Source organism: Diorhabda carinulata, chromosome 4, assembly GCF_026250575.1.
Source record: "Diorhabda carinulata isolate Delta chromosome 4, icDioCari1.1, whole genome shotgun sequence".
NCBI lineage: Eukaryota > Metazoa > Arthropoda > Insecta > Coleoptera > Chrysomelidae > Diorhabda > Diorhabda carinulata.
In genome coordinates this window covers 8,087,827-8,106,374 of record NC_079463.1, presented here as the reverse complement: position 1 = coordinate 8,106,374, position 18,548 = coordinate 8,087,827, and the positions used below count along the sequence as shown (strand labels likewise).

Below are 18,548 nucleotides of genomic sequence, written 5' to 3'. Positions count from 1 at the left end.
ATATTATATCATTACAAATTAATTGTTAACAAGTAAAAAACCATAGTTATTTATGCAACAAGTGGGTAAAGTAATAATTTAAAATACTTTAATACTTAAAAAAGTTACTTTACTCACATAGTTTCATAGAGTTTCGTACAAAATTTTTTCTACGTCCATAGAAAAACTTTTATCAATTTTTATTTTGTAATAGTAATATTAAAAGTACAACTGTGAGAATTAATTTTATTTTATTATTTTAAATTATATCACCACCGGAATCCACTAACAGAGACGCCGAAGAGCGTCTAATTGTATGCCTAGTGTAGTTTTTTGGATGAGGTAAATTCAAATATGTTGCGATAAGCGAGGGAATTTTTGAAAAGGTATTGATACCTAAAACTTGGGTTTTGCGTTTTCCATTTCTATACTGCAAAAAGAAATGATCTGCTTTGACATTTGTGAGTCGTTGATTTTTATATTTTTTATAAATGTTTACCAAGTTTAATCTATTGTTAGTTATTTCACCAATAACACTAAATCGACGTTGAACATGAGTTTTTCTATCAGGTACTGTGATAATTAAAATATTTCCGGTAGTATTAATATCGTTACACTTCATTTTATATAATTCCTCCCTCCGCAGGGCTCCTGCGATTCCGAATATTAAATCAACCTGAAAGATGTTACAATTTACATCTAAGCTTACATTAAAATGTGCTGTCGTATGCATGAGATAATAATCGTCTGGAGCTTGCAACAAAACCTTATTAATTTCGGCAAATGTTTCAGATTTTTTGGGTCTATAGCCAACTGATTTATTTTTCAAATATGCAATGAGTTTCGAGTATTTGGTGATGTCTACGTCGTTATTTACTAGTAGGGTGCCTTTTAATTTTGGATCAAAAATCGACCAAAGTGTTGTTGACTTCCACATTTTGGATTTAGTTTCAAAGTAATCTAATAACACCCTTTCTGTTAAGTTGTTTATGCCTTTTTTAGTACGCCACATTATAAAATTACATTCTTTCAAATACTATTCCCTGGATTTCTCAGGGAGAAGATTCATAGTCGCAGCAGTTGCCGATTCAACCACATCTTCTGGTGTGCAGTTTAAACTTTCTTTACTAATACTTTCCATTACTAGTGATAATACTATACTTTTAATTAGACACAAAACGGATATTCTTGAACGAATATCAAGAAAAAAAAGGAGACAGTTTATCGAAGAAACGAATTGACATGAGAAAGAAAGCGTTCACAGACCACTATTTTGATAAAAAACAATTTTATAATTGCGTTACAAAATGACACGTTACGTAACTTTCTTTACCGCAAAAGCGTGAAAAAATGAACCGCTACGGTACTTTTTTTCACACTTTTTGACCGATTCGGAAATTACAGTCTTTATAAATGCAAATGAATGAAAACAAAACGTGAATATTGTAACGGAAAGAAAATTTTTTTAAAGAAAGAAAATTTGTCTCGAGTTTTAGCACTAACTCTCTCCCTCCTTGTTCTCACAGGGTGCACTGAATTGCTTTTTGGTGGAGACTTCTTCACTTGCTTTTCAACATGGTCTAGTGTATGTCAATAGGAAAATCCACAAAGTAATTTTCTAGCCTCGACGTAATGACTGAATTAGTATTATAAAATCGTAACCTTGTGCTTCGATCCAAATTTAACGACCAATAGTTCCACTGGGCCCAAATACTTTTACTAAACAACTAAAAGTTTATTACGCGCCACTGTAGAAAAATTCCTTGAACAAGGGTGTGAATTTTTTTAAAGTGCCTCGCAGACTTGTAGTCTATAATTATAAAAACACGCTTGTAAGAAACACCTTGCAGTGTATACAATTATTTCATTAAAATAAACAACTTAAACGGCTTCTAATCCAACATTATTGTTAACATTATTTACAACTACTCTCTTCATATTCTTAGAACAAACAACAAAATTAACAGAGGAAACCTGTTTGCTAATGCAGAGATTTAGATACTTATTTCTTTCATCTGTTATTCATGAAGAATTGCTCTCCAAAATCGATGAAGAGGATAAAAGTCATAGATAAAATTGTAAAATAGAACTATATTCAGTTGTAACCTATACCATTTAGAATTTTTTTGACTAAAACTGATACATTGGTGAAGGTTTTGAATCTATTTGTAAAAGAAAATATTGAATAAAAAGAAGGAAGAACATACATAAAGACAACGATTAGGAGAAGTGGAAGCCCATTTGAATGGGTTGCTAGAAAACAAATCCTTAGAACCTCCTGTTTATATACTGACTGGTCAATATATATCTACTTTAAATTCTCTGCCAAAAATATGGTCTTGCATAGTGTGAAGTTATTTGACGACAAATGGCTACATTAAATTCTGAACGTAGCTCTGAGCTATCTTGTTCTATCTAATGATGATCTGTTACCGTATACAATAGTGTCCACTACCACTGACTCTGCAGTATCGTGCGTAAAGATCTGATGTTCTATTGTAAACTTTTGTCATACTTCGGTGGAACACCTGAACGCCATCTCGTCCTCGGTCTTCCTCTTCCTCTCGCCCTGCATCAACCTCACCATCATTTTTATCTGTTTTCAATCCAGCTCCCCAGTTATGTCCCAGCGTACCTTTTTTGGAATCTTCATCACATTTTGTCTTTTCAGCGTTTTTCTTTTGCTTCATTTGCTCTTCTGACAGTAAGCATAATTTTTCTCCCATTCTCGGCATAATTTTAGCCTTTTTCTTTGCCATACACATTGTATTATTGTTTTATTTAGTACGTATTATTTATATTATATATATTATTTACAACGCGCTTGTATTTTCTCTCTTACTTCTTCCGTTTTATCTCCATCGTTCGTTATTATTACACATAGGTACTTGAATTTTTTTACATGTTTACTTTTCTCTTCTTTTTTTTTTATGCTACATTCCATTTACCTCGTTTTCCCAGTATTAGTTTTAAGATCTATTTTTCTCTCTTTTTCCATTACTAAGCTGGAATTTCTGGAACCGTTTGCGACATTCATACTGAATACTCTATCTACACCAACACTCACAATTACACTGTGTGCCGCGCGTTTCGATAACCAAGTTATCGTCTTCAAGACTGAGTGTTGGTGTAGTGGTGGTGTAAACAGTGTATTCAGTACTTTTTTCATCGGTTTTTGCAACATTCCTTATCTGTAAACATATCGATATAACAGCATCACGAAACTCAACCATCCGACCTTTCTCAAAGTCACCTAGATAGAACACTAAGCAAAATCTGCGCTCTCTAGATGTTTGGCTTCACACAAAAATGTAATTGAAATGAAAAATGCAATTCTGACAGTCATTGAATGGTTTTTACCTTGTTCTTCTATTTAGGCAACCCTATGAGTCAAAGACATTGGTCAAACTAAAATGATTCTTGTTTGTGGTGGGGCTTGAGTTGGCTACTTCCTGTGGCTACGAAGTTTGAAAGAGACAGATAAAAGCTCTTTTTCGTTTTAGGTCTTTTTCTAAAACCATCCTTGTAAAAAGAGTAATTCAAGACAACTATAGATATTCTTCGAGTTTCAATACCGTTTTTTGAAAGAAGATTTAGTGAAGTATTTCACTATGGAATCCTTTTTACTGATCGAGAAAAGTACTTTAATTATGCCATATAGACGTAAGTGAAATATTAGATCCGAAAAATGTAACGGTTTAGAGAAAATTCTTATCCTGCCATCGAGGAAAAGCGTTTGTGTCGAGTATCCTTTTCGATTGGTGCTATTACTAAAGACTATTAGAAAACAGGAAACGGGTTATTTTTATTAATCATTGGAATGAAAATTATGATTTTTTTTCCATTTCTCAAAATACTTCAAATTTCTTTCATTTTTCTGTTTCATTTACAAGTGTGTAAGACGTTCCGGTCATGGCTGTGTTATTGATATCGGTTTACATTTGTAATTTTTTATTTATTTAAATAAGATGCTAATATAAATATTTTTGCTGCAAAACGACTCATTTATATTTCTAGGTTTCTTATAATTTTATTGTTATTTTTTTCCATCATTGTATTTCCTTCGCAAAATGTCAACTTTTTTGAGACTAAAGTTAATATTTTTTCCTTATATTTTGATTCACATGAAACAGTGAACACAAAGTTAGGCTTGGGGAAAAATTCAATAACGACATCATTTTCTTTTTAATAGATATATTCTAGGTAATAATTAAAACAGAAAATATTGTTTTTTTATAGAGAAATTATTATCTTTATCAGAATCTTTTTGTAAATGCCAAAATGGTGTCGCGTTGATTTGCGTTAATAATAACAAAACTAACGATTCTCCTCAGAAATCTTTTACTGTATTTATATTAAGTTTTATATCTTCGATCTGAATAATATTCTTATTCGATTTTTTTTTTCAGATGCTTATGACTGAGTATCTAAATCGACCAAACAATCAAAAGAACATAATATTCCTTGGAATGTCCATACCTAATTGGATCTATAACCTTTATTGTGTTTTTGGCATATTTGCCTTTGGCGCAGCTTGTTCGCAGCTAACCACCGATGTCTTAAAATATACTGTCGGCAGATTGAGGCCACATTTTTACTCAGTGTGCCTTCCCGATGTTTGTAATGGTTCGATTATACCATACAAATATTACGAACATTTTGTTTGTACCAATCCGTTATACATCAACAATAAGAGAACTATGAAAGAAATAAGGTAAGTACTAATATCACATTATAGTGGAGCACAGAAAATAATCTTATTTTCAAATAGGGAATATAGGGTACATTATTAGAAAGGCGGTTAGGTGGAGTATCAAAACATTAAAGTACAACACCTCTTAAGAATCAAACGCAACGTGTACAATCAAATGAAATCGAACTAAATTAGAAGTTGTGATGTATCAAACTAGTTTATACTGAATCAGGGGAGAGAATGTCATGCAATCTAATAAGATTGAAAACGAGTATTATTTTCTTGTCATCTCAGGGAGATGTTCCTTGGGGCTGAACTTCATTCGTCGCTTTTTTTTATTGAAAAACCGTCAATTACTAGTTAAAAATTTTATTTGTATTGTTATATTCTTGGTTTATTCAAATGATTATCGCTGGGTTGTATAAAATAAACACTATTAAATTAAACAATACAAAGGATCGAAGGCTCAAAAAGCAAGAACTGCAATTCAGCCTCATCATGTCACAGAGTGGATGGGTTTTAAAACTTTCACACAAACATTGGTGATAGTGGAAGTCGTGACATAAGACCTAAATAAGTGTTTTAGAATGACCGAGGATCCATATCAGCTTCACAATAACTCAACACCTCGAATTGAAAAAAAAATTTTGATTTTTCAACAAAATGATGCCGCATATCATACGGCTGTAGAAGTAAAACATTGGATGTCTGAAAACGATATTCCACTTTAAAAATAGACGTTTAATCAAGATATCTAGACGATTGAAAACTTGTAGCATATAATTAAGAAGAAACTCACATCAAATCTTACAAAAACCGTTCGATAATTGCGAACTCACCAAGAAATTTAGAACAGTTTTACATTACATGAGTGTCCAATGTTAATTGACAGTATGCCAAGAAGAAGTAATCAGTCGAAAAGGTGGTGTAACACTTTGTTGATTTGACTTTATTTGGTTTCCTACATTTTTTCCATTCATAAGATATTAATATCAACATTGATTCAATATATGATATGTCATCAGAAATATCTGATAGTTTCCAAATTATTTTTGTTAATTGATGTAACCAAACCAAACAATTAACATTAAGTCATACATATACATAGCATTACTATCCAATGATAAAAAATGTAGTTCTGAAAAGAGGGAACTAATTTTATGAATTTATAAATAGATTAGATGTCAATCTTGACATCGATTGACCAGAAAAATGTTGATACCATTACTCACCAGCACAACTAGAACTCAAATTCCAGGTCTATTTTTTTACTCTTTAATGCACATAAAATTTTTGTCTCAATTTTTATTTGTGAGCTTATTACACACGTGTAATCTTGTATAAGGTTCTAGTCTAGCAACAATATAAATAATTTAAATACAACATTGTGGTTATATCTTATCTTCACCATATTAATAGATAATACTTTTTAACTATGTTTTGAACTCCGATGTTATTATTTATACTCTCACGTATATTATCTCTTCAACACATGCTTCAAGACCAATAAAACAGAATGATCACGATTTTGCTACTATTGTCAGAAGTTTTGTTTCAATGACATTCGATAAATCATTGTTTCTTGCAAATAGTAATAAAGTATGACAATCTAATTTTTATTTATCACAGAAATTACGACACAGATAAGTTCGCCTCAAAGTTTATCAATTCGAATATTAAAGCAATTCCTATTTCATTTTCATTAATTTTATTTTAAGGTCACATATAAATAAAAAAAAAACTTTGAAAAACAATTCTAAGAATTTTTTAAGGTTAAAATTGGAATCTCACTTTCAAGCATCATGTCCAGAAGATTAAATTTTATTACTATTTGCACCGTTCAGTAGACTTCTTTTTTATTTGTTATCTATTTTGTTTATTGGAAGCACGCCATTCCAGGTATGGTTGGTAATGCTCGTAATATTTATATTTTGATTTTCAAACAACAAAAAGCTGTTCAAACTAATACTGCATTTTATGGAGTCACTAATGTCATTTTTCTTATTGATAATTCTCTCTGCAACGTAATCAATGGCCTCAGCTGTTGAATTCGATCTTATGTTATACCAATATTTGTATTCATGGTGAGAAGGATGTCCCATTACTGCTCCGGATCGTCCGGAGGGAAGTAATGGAAAAAGACATTAGATATAAAAACATCCAGAACTCACCTTGTATCCCATTAACGGCAAAAATCATCACACTTGTTTATAGAAGTTTTTCGTTTTAGAATTGAACGAGCGATTAGCATGTTTTAAATATAAAATTAAAAATTATTTTTGGTTTGAAGTTATTGGCCGTGGCACGCCTCTGTACAACAACAAAAAAATTAGTAGTCTGTAGTTTTGGTTTACCAATTCTATTTTTTTCTCACTAGCAGTGTTGAAAGTTTCATGGGAATCGTTTTATTTAACAAATAAATAAAAAATTATCTCAAATGGATCTCTCTCGAGTGTTTGTCTAGCAGCTATTACCACTCGAGTTTTTTACACTTCTAATATTGTTTTTATTACAGACTCTCGTTTCCTTCTGGACATTCATCGTTTTCGATGTACACGATGTTATATTTCGCAGTAAGTATTTTTTTATTAAGCGTCTTGTTTTTAATAGATGCCAAAAAACTCTTTTAATTGCCATCTAAATTTTCTCAAGTACATTAAAACATTATTTATGACGGCTCCTTTTGAAAATTGCTTGCGGTTATACATCGACGTATACAGAAGCCATTTTATAAATTTTTTCGTCCTAATTTCGAGATTAGTTTCATATTTGTACTACGTTGATATTAAAGATTAACAAACCGTCAATTTATGTTAGCAAAAAAATTTTTTCTATATATACAGGAATGATAGTTTCTTATTACACGTTTTTTGAATTGAAAATAAATAAAAAATGCCTCATTGCTTCTAAAACATAAACATGGAATGCAGTCTATTACTCACATCACACCCGCAATCAGTTTATCCGTGAGTTTTTTATTCAAAAGTACATTTCTAAACACGACTTTTGCGTATATTCGTAGTTAATACACTCGATTTCCAATGATTAACACTATTAATTTCAATATTTTCATCTTAAAGAAATCATTTTATCAAAATTCCCGTTTCTATACAAGTTATTTATTTCCCAAGCTACAAGTGCACTGATTTCATGTGCACCCGGACCAGTACAAGTCAGTCTAGACTACGACGGTGAGAGGGGCTTGCAATAGACCTTTCAAATTTATCTACGATGTGCATTGAAGATATTGTGCCTACCACCGGGCAAAGCGATCGGATTTTTGTGTATGAATTAATCAAACCTTTTTTTAAATTAATCTTCAAAATAAAACAAGACAGACTTGAATCAGTTTTGTTTTTTTCAAAAGGAGGCATCAAATTTGAGGGTGTCCGTGTACATTTGCAGTTATTGAGGAACCGCCGCTGATTTTTAACTAATAAATCAATCTATTATCCACTTTTCTTACTGTCAAATCGTATTATTGAACACTTGTTTCAGCGATTTTTAATGGCATTTCTCTGTAAACAACACGTGTGATTTCAAATGTCGCGTAAAGAATTCAATAAACTATTTTCCAATTACTTTTGTACAATTTATTGATTTTTTTATAATAGTCGATTGTACGAGGATTGTTTGAAAAGTTTTCGACTTAACAAAGGAAACAAGATATTTTTTTTCATCATCATTTTTTTCAACGCAGGCTCCCTTTCAAGTCTATATACTTTTTCCAGTAATGCTCCAGACTTTTTAAACCTTCCAAATAATAATTGCCATCTTTATCCTCAAAATAGGCGTTTACCTATGCAATAATGTCCTCGTTGCATGAACATCTCTCCTGCAAGTGAAACTATAAGGTTAGGAAACAGGACAAAATCGTTGGGAGCCAGATCTGATGGTCAACCCAGTCGAAGTGCAGTTCGTGAATTTAAACCATAGCTATCACTGAAGTATGAGAAGGTGCGTTGTCACAACCCATGACTATCCCATAAATTGGTGGCCATCGCTTTTCCGGCCAAAGAAACACTCTTTGCCTTTTTCGAAACAAGTTAGCCGTTTGCAATCCACTATCTTGTCCTGTTTTTCAATTCTATTTAAAATTCTGAATCGATGTATTAAATTCGACTTATGATGGTTAAACCGCGTCAATAAGGACTGAGAAATGTAGGTGGTGGAAAGAATTTAGAGATTTTTGATACAAAGGAGAGGAAGTATTAGAAAAGTCAATGAAGTGGTATACGGACGAATTTAAACCAAAGACAGAACTAGAATAAGAGTGTACGGGCCCACAATCCAACACTCTGGAAGCCTGAGCACTATACCAAGCGTTCTTCAAGTAGAAATCTATGCAATTGAAAAATGTAACCAGTTCAATTTAGAGAGAAAATATCGTAAACAATAAATAGATCATCATCCTGTCCGAAAGCCAAGCAACTATTAGAGCTTCAAGCTCCTATATAATAAAATACAAATGCGTTTGGCATTGCCTAGAAAAATTAGCTGATAAGCCCGCTGAAGCGGGAGACGAGGAGCCCTTCATGGGACCTTGACCAAGAGAAAAAGCACTGGAAAAAGAGGTAAATAGGAGCAAAACCAATTATTGGGAAAACCTATAGGGAAACTATAACTAGAGAAGATCTGGTGAAAATTTCAACATAGGTAAGAATACTAGAAGGAGTCCTATCGGAGCACTGTCGCTTTAATAAAAACCTGGAGACGCTAGGCCTAGCAGATAATGCGGCGTGCAATTTTTGTTGCACAGAGGACGAAACCTCTATCCACATTTTCTCTAAGTGTGAAAATCCAGAGCACTATACCTGGGAGCGTGTGAAATAGAAGACGAAGATCTTTGCAAGCTACAACCATCCCACATTCTGGATTTTCTCAAAGAAGTTGTATTAACAGATTAGCTGTAAACACTGGGATTCCCAGTATCACAGCAAGAAAAGGAGACGCAAAAGATCGCAGTTTATATAATACCCCATTATCCATACATACATACATACTGATTTGAGCAATGGGATAAGCTGCTGAATTGATGAAAGATTGTTAGAGGAGTTTAACTAGAATTAAAGCATTAGAAAAACGTTTAAGTTGAGTTTATTTGTATAAAACCAAAGATCTAAATTATAGATTACTGATTTTATATTAAATTTATTTTGAGATGAGGACATAATATATCTTGAAAAAACCTTGAATTTCTAAAAATGTGCAAAGTAGACGATGGATTGATTGAATTAATCAATCTTCTTAATTGAGAAAACCCTTCTACTTTCCACATAAATTGGAATCAAACATTCTATTCCTATAATATGTATTTACGAATGCCGTTTTTTTTTCAACCTCCAATACGCTATAAATTAAAGACAAGTTCATATAAAACAATAATTCTATCACCAAAAGATTTGTACGGTCAGTTTTTGGCATAATCAATTATAGCGGACATGTTTATGTGGCTGTAGCACAACGCCGAATGTCAACGATGGCGGGGTGTGTAGTGCAAGAGCTGCCTACAGCGCATACTCGCTTTCTTCTGCCCGTGTAGCGTCTGCACGGAGCGATCGGAAGTTGAGAAAAAAACGGCCCTCGTAAATGATTCAGTGAGCCAACATTGAATGTAGAACTGTAAGTCGAGCTAATTAATTTTATTCTTCTAGATTTACTTGCACAAACGTATGACATGGGATGGCTCAATACTCTTAAAACATACTCTTCAATTTCTCGCTGTTCTATCGTCTCTTTTCACTGCAATGACAAGAGTATCTGACTACAAACATCACTGGAGCGATGTACTATGTGGTCTTTTGTTGGGTGCCCTTGTTGCAATAATTACAGTGAGTATTTTGCTACGAAATTACATTCACTTATTTTAGGGTTGTACCCTGATATTTTGATAATCCTGTGGATGAGATCGTTAAATTCATAGTCTCATTTATTTTTTTTTTAGTCAAGATGTTTTTCAAATTTGTTCAGTAAGCCGCAGCCGAGTGTTTTCAAGAAACTGGAACCATCTGAACTAACCAACTTGAACGGCAACAACAGAACGCACGTTTAAATGTGATTTATTACGATTTATTATTTTGTTGGTGAAAACTTTTTTATTGTTATAAAAAGTTTATATGAATGGCAGTAATTTATTGTGAGCAATTTATTATCTTAAAAAACGAACGCAATACTTTATATCGTAAACTTAGCAATATCAAATATAATTTTTCGGCTATTCTTAGCCACTGAGGATATTTTGGGTTGATAATCCATGGGATTGATATATAATATTATTTTTTTTAAATATATTTTTGATTTTAATTATTTTCAAGTACGTACATGAAGTTTATGTATGTATGTAAGTAGGGTTTGGGAAGTTTATCTTGATTATTATAAGTTTAATTTTTATTCTCTTTTCATTAGTGTGTTTTTTCCAATAGTAACATTCTTTTGATTTTTCGCTTCAAGGTATTTTTTAAAAGTTTCTAAGAATATTATTTTGTAACGTTTGATGAGTATAATCGTTTCATTAATTTGAGAAAAAAGTATTATCACCATTCAAATATAAAATGTTGGAATCAGTTTCCTACTTCTTCTATCCCATTTTAGATAAGCATTCTTGGAGTCACTGGAAAATTTTGTTACTATCTTATATTTTTTAATAAAGGGATGTTTTTTCAGGTATTTTGTAAATTTTTGAGTTTGATCCTGAACCAGACTAAAATTATGGTTTTTTAAATCAATGCAAAATGTTTTTGGGGCACTTTTAGGTGAGTGATATAGGTCAATTTGTTGGAATGTTTTATCTGCCAGGCGATTAAAGAGATTCTATTAGTACTGGCAAAGAGCAGTACTCAAGGTGCTATGTCTTTCGCTCAAATATGCTACGATGGGATTAGTTCTCGTGAGACTACGTGACATAAAACATTCATGCGAATTCTCTGTATAAATTCGGAGTTAATAAATAATTTCATTCCTAACAAAAAAAACAATGATAATAATACAACAAAAGCAGTAGTAATAAAAATTGTAATGAATAATAACAAAACGTGATGAAATTTTGTAATCATGACAATAATAATAATTGCAGATGTATTCCTATTAATTTGATATACATATATAATAAAAATAATATTTTATTGGAGTTTGAAATTGAGATCTTCATCTTCGTGGATGTCTCATTAAAGTGACCATTCTTCTTTCAATTCTTGAGCTTTATTTCTAATAAGTGTAGAAGATTCAGATTTAGACTTTAAAGAGCAGTAGTGGAAAAAATTATTAATCAAAACTCACTTAATTCAGCGCTTATTTCTTTGGAGTTTTTATTGATAGAAGCGATTCCAATATACATTTTTCAACAAACCAAAAAATTTCAATTTTACTTTAGATTTCAGCCATCACCTGTATTCATTTAAAAATTCCAAAAATTGATCTAACTTTTTGGGATTATTTTTCTATATATTACTCTCCCAAAGTGTCTCGAGAATATTTTTTCGGTTTATTTAAAAAATCATTTTGTTTAACATTTAGACCCAAGTAATTATTCTGCCCCCTTTAGTTATTTTCTTAACGATATAAAAATTTCAAAATTCTTTTAATTGAAAAATTTTCCTTTAAAAAAAAGTATACAAAGTCGCTTCCTTTCAACCCTATCTTAACCATCTTACTTCAAGGACCTTTAATTTTTTTGTAATGCCTCAAGGTCCAATCTAAAATTATACTATTATTGGCAGGTTTTATTGTACAAAAATTTTTCAAAGTAATTATTAAGCTCGAAACTGTTGAAATTTTCTACTTTCAGTCAGAATTTAGTAAATCATTCTTAACCTTGACTCCTCATGGATAAGAAGCAACAGAACTCGTAATGTTGCTCCTTCGAGGGTTATCATGTTTACTTTCATTATATTTTTCTTGTTTTCATTTAAAAGAAAAATTTTCTTTAAGCTAGTTCACCATTTGAAAAGACTAAAGGTACATGGTACATTTTGTAAGTTTTAAACTTGAATAAAAATTATTATGACACTTTATAGGGCCACAGGCTAAGTGTCTAAGCTCAACTATCAACGGTCTTTATCAATGAAAACGAAAATTTTTTTTCAAAATTAATACGGGTGGGTTTTCACTTACGTGATGATCATATTATCATTTCGTTGGAACAAAAAAACAATTATACTAATGTACGATGTGTAGCTATTAAATAACGAGACTGGGGATATGAAACTTTTTTATTTGATATTGTGTATATTTATTTATTATCACCTTCAATATATACCCATCCACTGTCCCTAATCGCTCCATGGAATCTTTTATAGTTCAAAACAATACACGAAGTGTATTTCTGTCGGTTTCTTCAGGACGCGCGGCGCTTTTCCTTTCCTCAAATCTTGTTCCTTTTAATAAAATTTTGATTCGGCATATGTTATCACCTTTTCTAATAAGTTTGAGTCACTTTCAATCGCATTTAAAGTGTCAGTACAAAGATTTTGGCGAGCTTCTTGTTATCAAATATGAGGATTTTACTTACCAGTTTTACGCGTGCCTTTCACATGTTAAAGTTTTCATGTAAAATTTGTCAATTCCTATAGATTCAGTAATCGCGCGAACAAAAATTATCGACTTGTCAACCGTTTCATCTTCTAGTCCATTTTCCAAACGTTTAAACCATTCAAAACAGGTGGACGCGACTAAGTTGGAAATTCTGGAACCGTTGTTGGTATTCATACTGAACACATCGTTTACACCAACACTCACAATTACACTGTCTGACGCGCGTTTCTATAACCAATTTATCGTCTTCAGAAACTCTGTTTACCTTCAATCTTGATTATCGAAACGCGAGTAATACAGTGTAATTGTGATTGTTAGTGTAGTGTAGTTAGTGTGTTCGGTAGGTGGACGCGACATTCATTACCATACACTTGTCTCAATAAATTATAAGTTTCATTTGCAGTTTTTTCAAGTTTTATGAGAACTTTCACAACAATCTGTTGCTTTATTTTCACGTGGATCATTATTACGGTAAAAAAGCCCCTATACAATCGACGATCGCGGCTACACGGGTTTGTTTACAGACACGGTATACACCTAATTTGAAAGAGTAGGCAACAGGCTAAATAGCTGATAGTCGTTAATCTTTTGCGCACGCGCACTTTTCTGTAGCAGCGCTAGTGTCTTTTCCTAATAGCCGCTTTCGTATATCTTACTTATAACATTAAAAATGACTTAATATAGAAAATATACAGGTTGAAATCTACAATTGTCAAAATGTCTATACACATAGACGATTTTTGAGTTGTACCTACTTATTTATAAATCTGATGAATATAGAATTATGGTATATAGTGTTGTTCTGTCTAATTTCACAGTTCTCATGTCTCTAGCAATTTTTTTTTAATTTTTCTGATGATCTCTTACCTAATGAAGATTTTTCAAATAGAAATCTCCTGGTATTAATAATCTGTACAGTGAGATATAGAATAATTATATAGATTTCGTCAAAACATTCGCATTATGTAGTTCATTTTCATCAATACTTCGTTTTAAGAGTTGGGTTTGAAATTATTTTTATTCAAAATAATAAGGTGACTGTATTCATTATATAATTAATAAAATACCTATTTAAGATCTCAAGTTTAAACTGACCAATCATATGTTATTCGAGTTGACAAATGAATGAGTTCTTTGTCTAATATCTTATCTTCAAATAATAATTCATATTTGCAAAACTTCAGAAGCAATATACCAAAAGTAGTGACCTTCCTGTTGTCAAGTCGCAAATTTTTAAGTACACACGTGAAAAAAGCTGAAGATATTAGAGAGAAATTCAAATAAATTGATTTTTTATAACTGTTATGAATGTTTTTTATATTTTACAATGCCAAGAATGAGTTAAAATGTTTAATGAAATAGCATTAAAGGCTCGTTTTCATACGACATTTTTAGTACTTATTTTCATGGAGTTACAAATCACAATTTTTGTCTAAACTAAAACGGCATGAACTGAAGTGATTGCGGCAGCTGCAAATACTTACTGCAACCATACTTTTAACTTTTTTAATATCATACGCATAGATCAAGCTATGGTGATAATTATTTACTAGTATTCAAAAGAATGGTGTGATGAGGGACGCATTTCCTGTAAATAAGTTAGAAATTTAACAACAATATGATAACAAAATATTTATTCTGCGATCCCTCATACGGTTCATAATGAACTCGTAAAAACTTGAGTTGATGAGCGATAGAAGACGTTCAATTGGTGAAGCGACCACTTCGAAAAATGTGTATATGTAAGGGAGAAACTTGTGGTAGCTGTTTATGTGTATGTAGAGGCTATTTTGACGAGTTCATTGGTTACATGGGCTTGCTAATTATGTTACCTGCTCAAATAATGCTATTGAGATTGTGTAATTCAGGTTTTGGATTTCAATCTACAGCTTTAATGATGTAGCTTTTCCAATTACATAGAGCAACTGCTCTTTCTGGATGTGACTACGAAGCAGAGCGAGTTGATAGAACTGTGATTATGGTGATCTTTGAATGTTCAAGAGCAGCATTGTTACCCATAGATGAATTATCAATCTCTATGATATGATGATGATATATCCATCTTCTCCGTTTTCTACATCTACTTTTTTTCGCCATATTTTTTCATCTTTAATTTTTCGATGTTTCTGCTTTGCTTTTGGCGATTCTGTTTTTGAATTTATGATTAATTTTATTGCACAATCAAATTTCTCATATTTTTCCAAAACGTGAACGATATCGAAAACATTTTCTTTTTCAACTGTTTCTTGTAAACCAATAACCTCACTTTTAAACCGGGTAAATGATGCCACGGGGTCACGACAATGCGACATTACCGTTTTCATGTTACGTGGGACTATTCTAAAATGTCATAATATCAATATGATTTTGATACGGCAGGACCACGTAACTTTGAGGTTTATGTTTTAAAATGTCGCAACTTTTAGTGTCATTGCACTTAACGAGCTTTAAACGAGACATTTAATTTTTAATAGAACTAATACCTTGCCATGTTGAAGATTTTAATTGAGCAATTATCCATTATCCATTTTATGATTAATAGATTGATCAGCTACTATTGTATACTTGCATTCTTCGTGCTTTGTTTATATCCTCCATATTTACTCATTAGTCTGCCAACATAGAAGAAGATCTAAAACAGTATAAACTCATTTGACTCCAGTAGGTTCGACTTAGTATTTCTCAATGTATTTATTCCAACTGGCTTCTCAGTGCATTTATAATGATCTAATAACAAGTAATTTTCTAATTTCAATTTTCTAATTCTAATTCATTAGCGTCTCTTTTCTGAATCTCTGAAGTTGTTTAAATGTAAGTTTTTATGACTATAACTTTAATTTTCCCTCTAAAAATACTATTACCTGGAAGTATTTGCATACATTACCCCATTATTATCCAAGATACGAATGAAGTGGTTTTGCTTTTTGGTGATGTCTCTTGATCTCTCAAATCTAGTTCTTTCACCCTGTTGATTAACTTTACGACACACTGAATACATTAAGATGTCTCATTCATTCTGCACCATCTCTGTTAACGTTTGCGACAGACAAGTACCTTCGTTAAATTTTTTTCAAACTGTTTATTTATTAGAACATTGAAAACTGCTTTTCTTAAATAAAAATTTGAGTAGGAAAACTCACATTCCGAATTCACAATAAAACATTCAATAAATATATTGTTTTGTGAATAAAATTAGACAGTGCCGTACCATATGGTTACGTTCTCAATTAAAAGTTCTGTTTTAAAAATAAATATAGTTTAAATAACTTTATTAATATACTTAACTTTTTCCATCTGTGCATATCGCACAATTGAAATCCATTTATTTACATAATTTATTTTATACAATGTCATACTTATAATAATTTCTTAGTTTAATATTTGTACAGGGTGGCCAAGTGAAGTTGAAACCGAACTACTTTAAATTCATCATATTTTCGTTTATTTTTACTTTTTAATGGACAGGATAAACCTCAATATTCAATAAAAGTAATACTTCTTTCGGATAAGTAATTCAGTTATTTTCTTGATTTGTACCCAACCTCTAATATTTGTTTTATTCATGGATATTTTAATTTGTTTTTTGGATTACCTTCCGAGATTACACGAGATTTGTACAGTATCCTGATTAAATAAAAAAATGGGCGAGTTTCTATGAATGTAAACATCAATCAGCCCATTATGTATATTGTATAGGAGGAGTTTATACTTTTTTGAGACTTTAAACTCTATATTACCAGAAATATTCGATAACATAATAATGCAGGATATTAACTTATATGGTAATTATTCTGCTATGAGTGAGTTCTAAAATTGGGCATATTAGATTTTATTGGAACATTTTGTGGTAATTCCAATGTTTATCTAAAGGCAATGGATTGATTCCTACTTTGGACTGTTAAAATATTCATGTTTCTTATTATAAATGGTTTCATTCAGTTTTGTTTGGTCACTCTATGAAGCTTTAAATTTTTTTTATATTTATTAACAATTAGATTTTATTTTCAAATACACATACAAATTCAAATTTTTTGAATTGTGTGAAAAACTTTTTCATTATTAATTTTAAGAAACAAACTATTCTACATAAAAAGTACCACGTAAAATAAAACCCGATGTACAAGAATCAGTTAATAAATTTATTCGGTCATTTATTCATTACAATAATAAAGTTTTGACGTCCATCGACGTCTATTGTCTATTTGTGACGAATATAAAATTTTGATATTCATTAAGAAATGAGCTCCTAACAAGTGAAGAGAACCTTGTTCTTTCCAATTTTTCCCGACAATCGCTTTCACAAAAAAAGTGTTGTTTCTTATCAAAATACTGACGAATAAAAATGTGGTATTTGATGCTTGTATTTCAGGTTTCAGGTCTATTAATACAATTATATATTTGAATTATTTTATAAACGTGGTAGCTAAATAGAGATTCATTTTGATATGGTAACAAATGTTTAGTTTTAGTAATAATGGTAAAGTTTCAAATTGAATTTAAATTTTTTATTTTCTTCGTACATAATTTAGATTCAATTCAGTTCTCTTACCTGTCGGGTCAAAATATGTATTAAATAATATGATAAGTATTTTCAAAATTCTTTGGAATAAATATATATTTCAGTTATGTACATATACGTTTGTTATTATAATTGTAACCTTCATTCTCCTGTAGATAATTATACAAAACAACCTCAATGAAAACAATGATAAATCAAGTATTTTGAAATAATGGGACCAGGCTTTCAATAATACTCATTATACTCCATTGTATCTTCCGTGTTTTCTAACGTAACGTAACATTTTGATTCCATGTCCATGTTATGAAGCGTTTCATTCCTCTCATTTAAAAATCATTGTATTTTTTTTAATTTTTCCATCAGGACAATGCTGACTGCGCCAGTTTCCATTTTTTAGATTACGTACCTGATAAAATTATTCTTTTTTTTTGTCTTTTAGGACATTTTCTATGTGGAAATAAATTGATGTTTGCCTGTTTACCTCTAAATTGACGATTTATAGATACTAGTGATTGCTTCTTCCATAATTTTTTATATACTTTCTTAGTTTTAGATCTGTAAATGAAGCTGGTTTCACATCCACAAATACTACTCGTAATTATTTCTGTTTTTCATTCATATTGATTTGGTTAACAATTTTTTCGATTTTACATATAATTTTTTATTGTTATATTATTACTTTTATGGAGAAATGGTTACATTTTTCATAGTTTTGGTATCCCTTTCTTTTTGTGGAATATTTAGTGATTCATCGTCATTGCATTTTTCGTGGCCCCATTTCTATTATGTCAAGTTTTCAGGTTTTGACTTTATTTTCCAAGATTCACT

At 31.1% G+C, this 18,548-nt stretch overlaps 1 protein-coding gene and 1 long non-coding RNA gene across 2 annotated transcripts in view; one reads left to right on the top strand and one right to left on the bottom strand.

The window, feature by feature from the left end:
* LOC130893463 (putative phosphatidate phosphatase) overlaps positions 1-11,338 on the top strand; it is a 64,364-nt gene extending 53,026 nt beyond the window's left edge. The window contains exons 3-6 of the mRNA XM_057799626.1: positions 4,389-4,693; positions 7,188-7,245; positions 10,327-10,503; positions 10,617-11,338. Coding sequence (XP_057655609.1) covers positions 4,389-4,693; positions 7,188-7,245; positions 10,327-10,503; positions 10,617-10,724 — 648 coding nt within the window. The 3' untranslated portion in view covers positions 10,725-11,338. The remainder of the gene's footprint in view (positions 1-4,388; positions 4,694-7,187; positions 7,246-10,326; positions 10,504-10,616) is intronic.
* The window catches only part of LOC130893464 (uncharacterized), a 170,008-nt gene that overhangs the window by 88,249 nt on the left and 63,211 nt on the right, over positions 1-18,548 (bottom strand). The window lies entirely within an intron of this gene.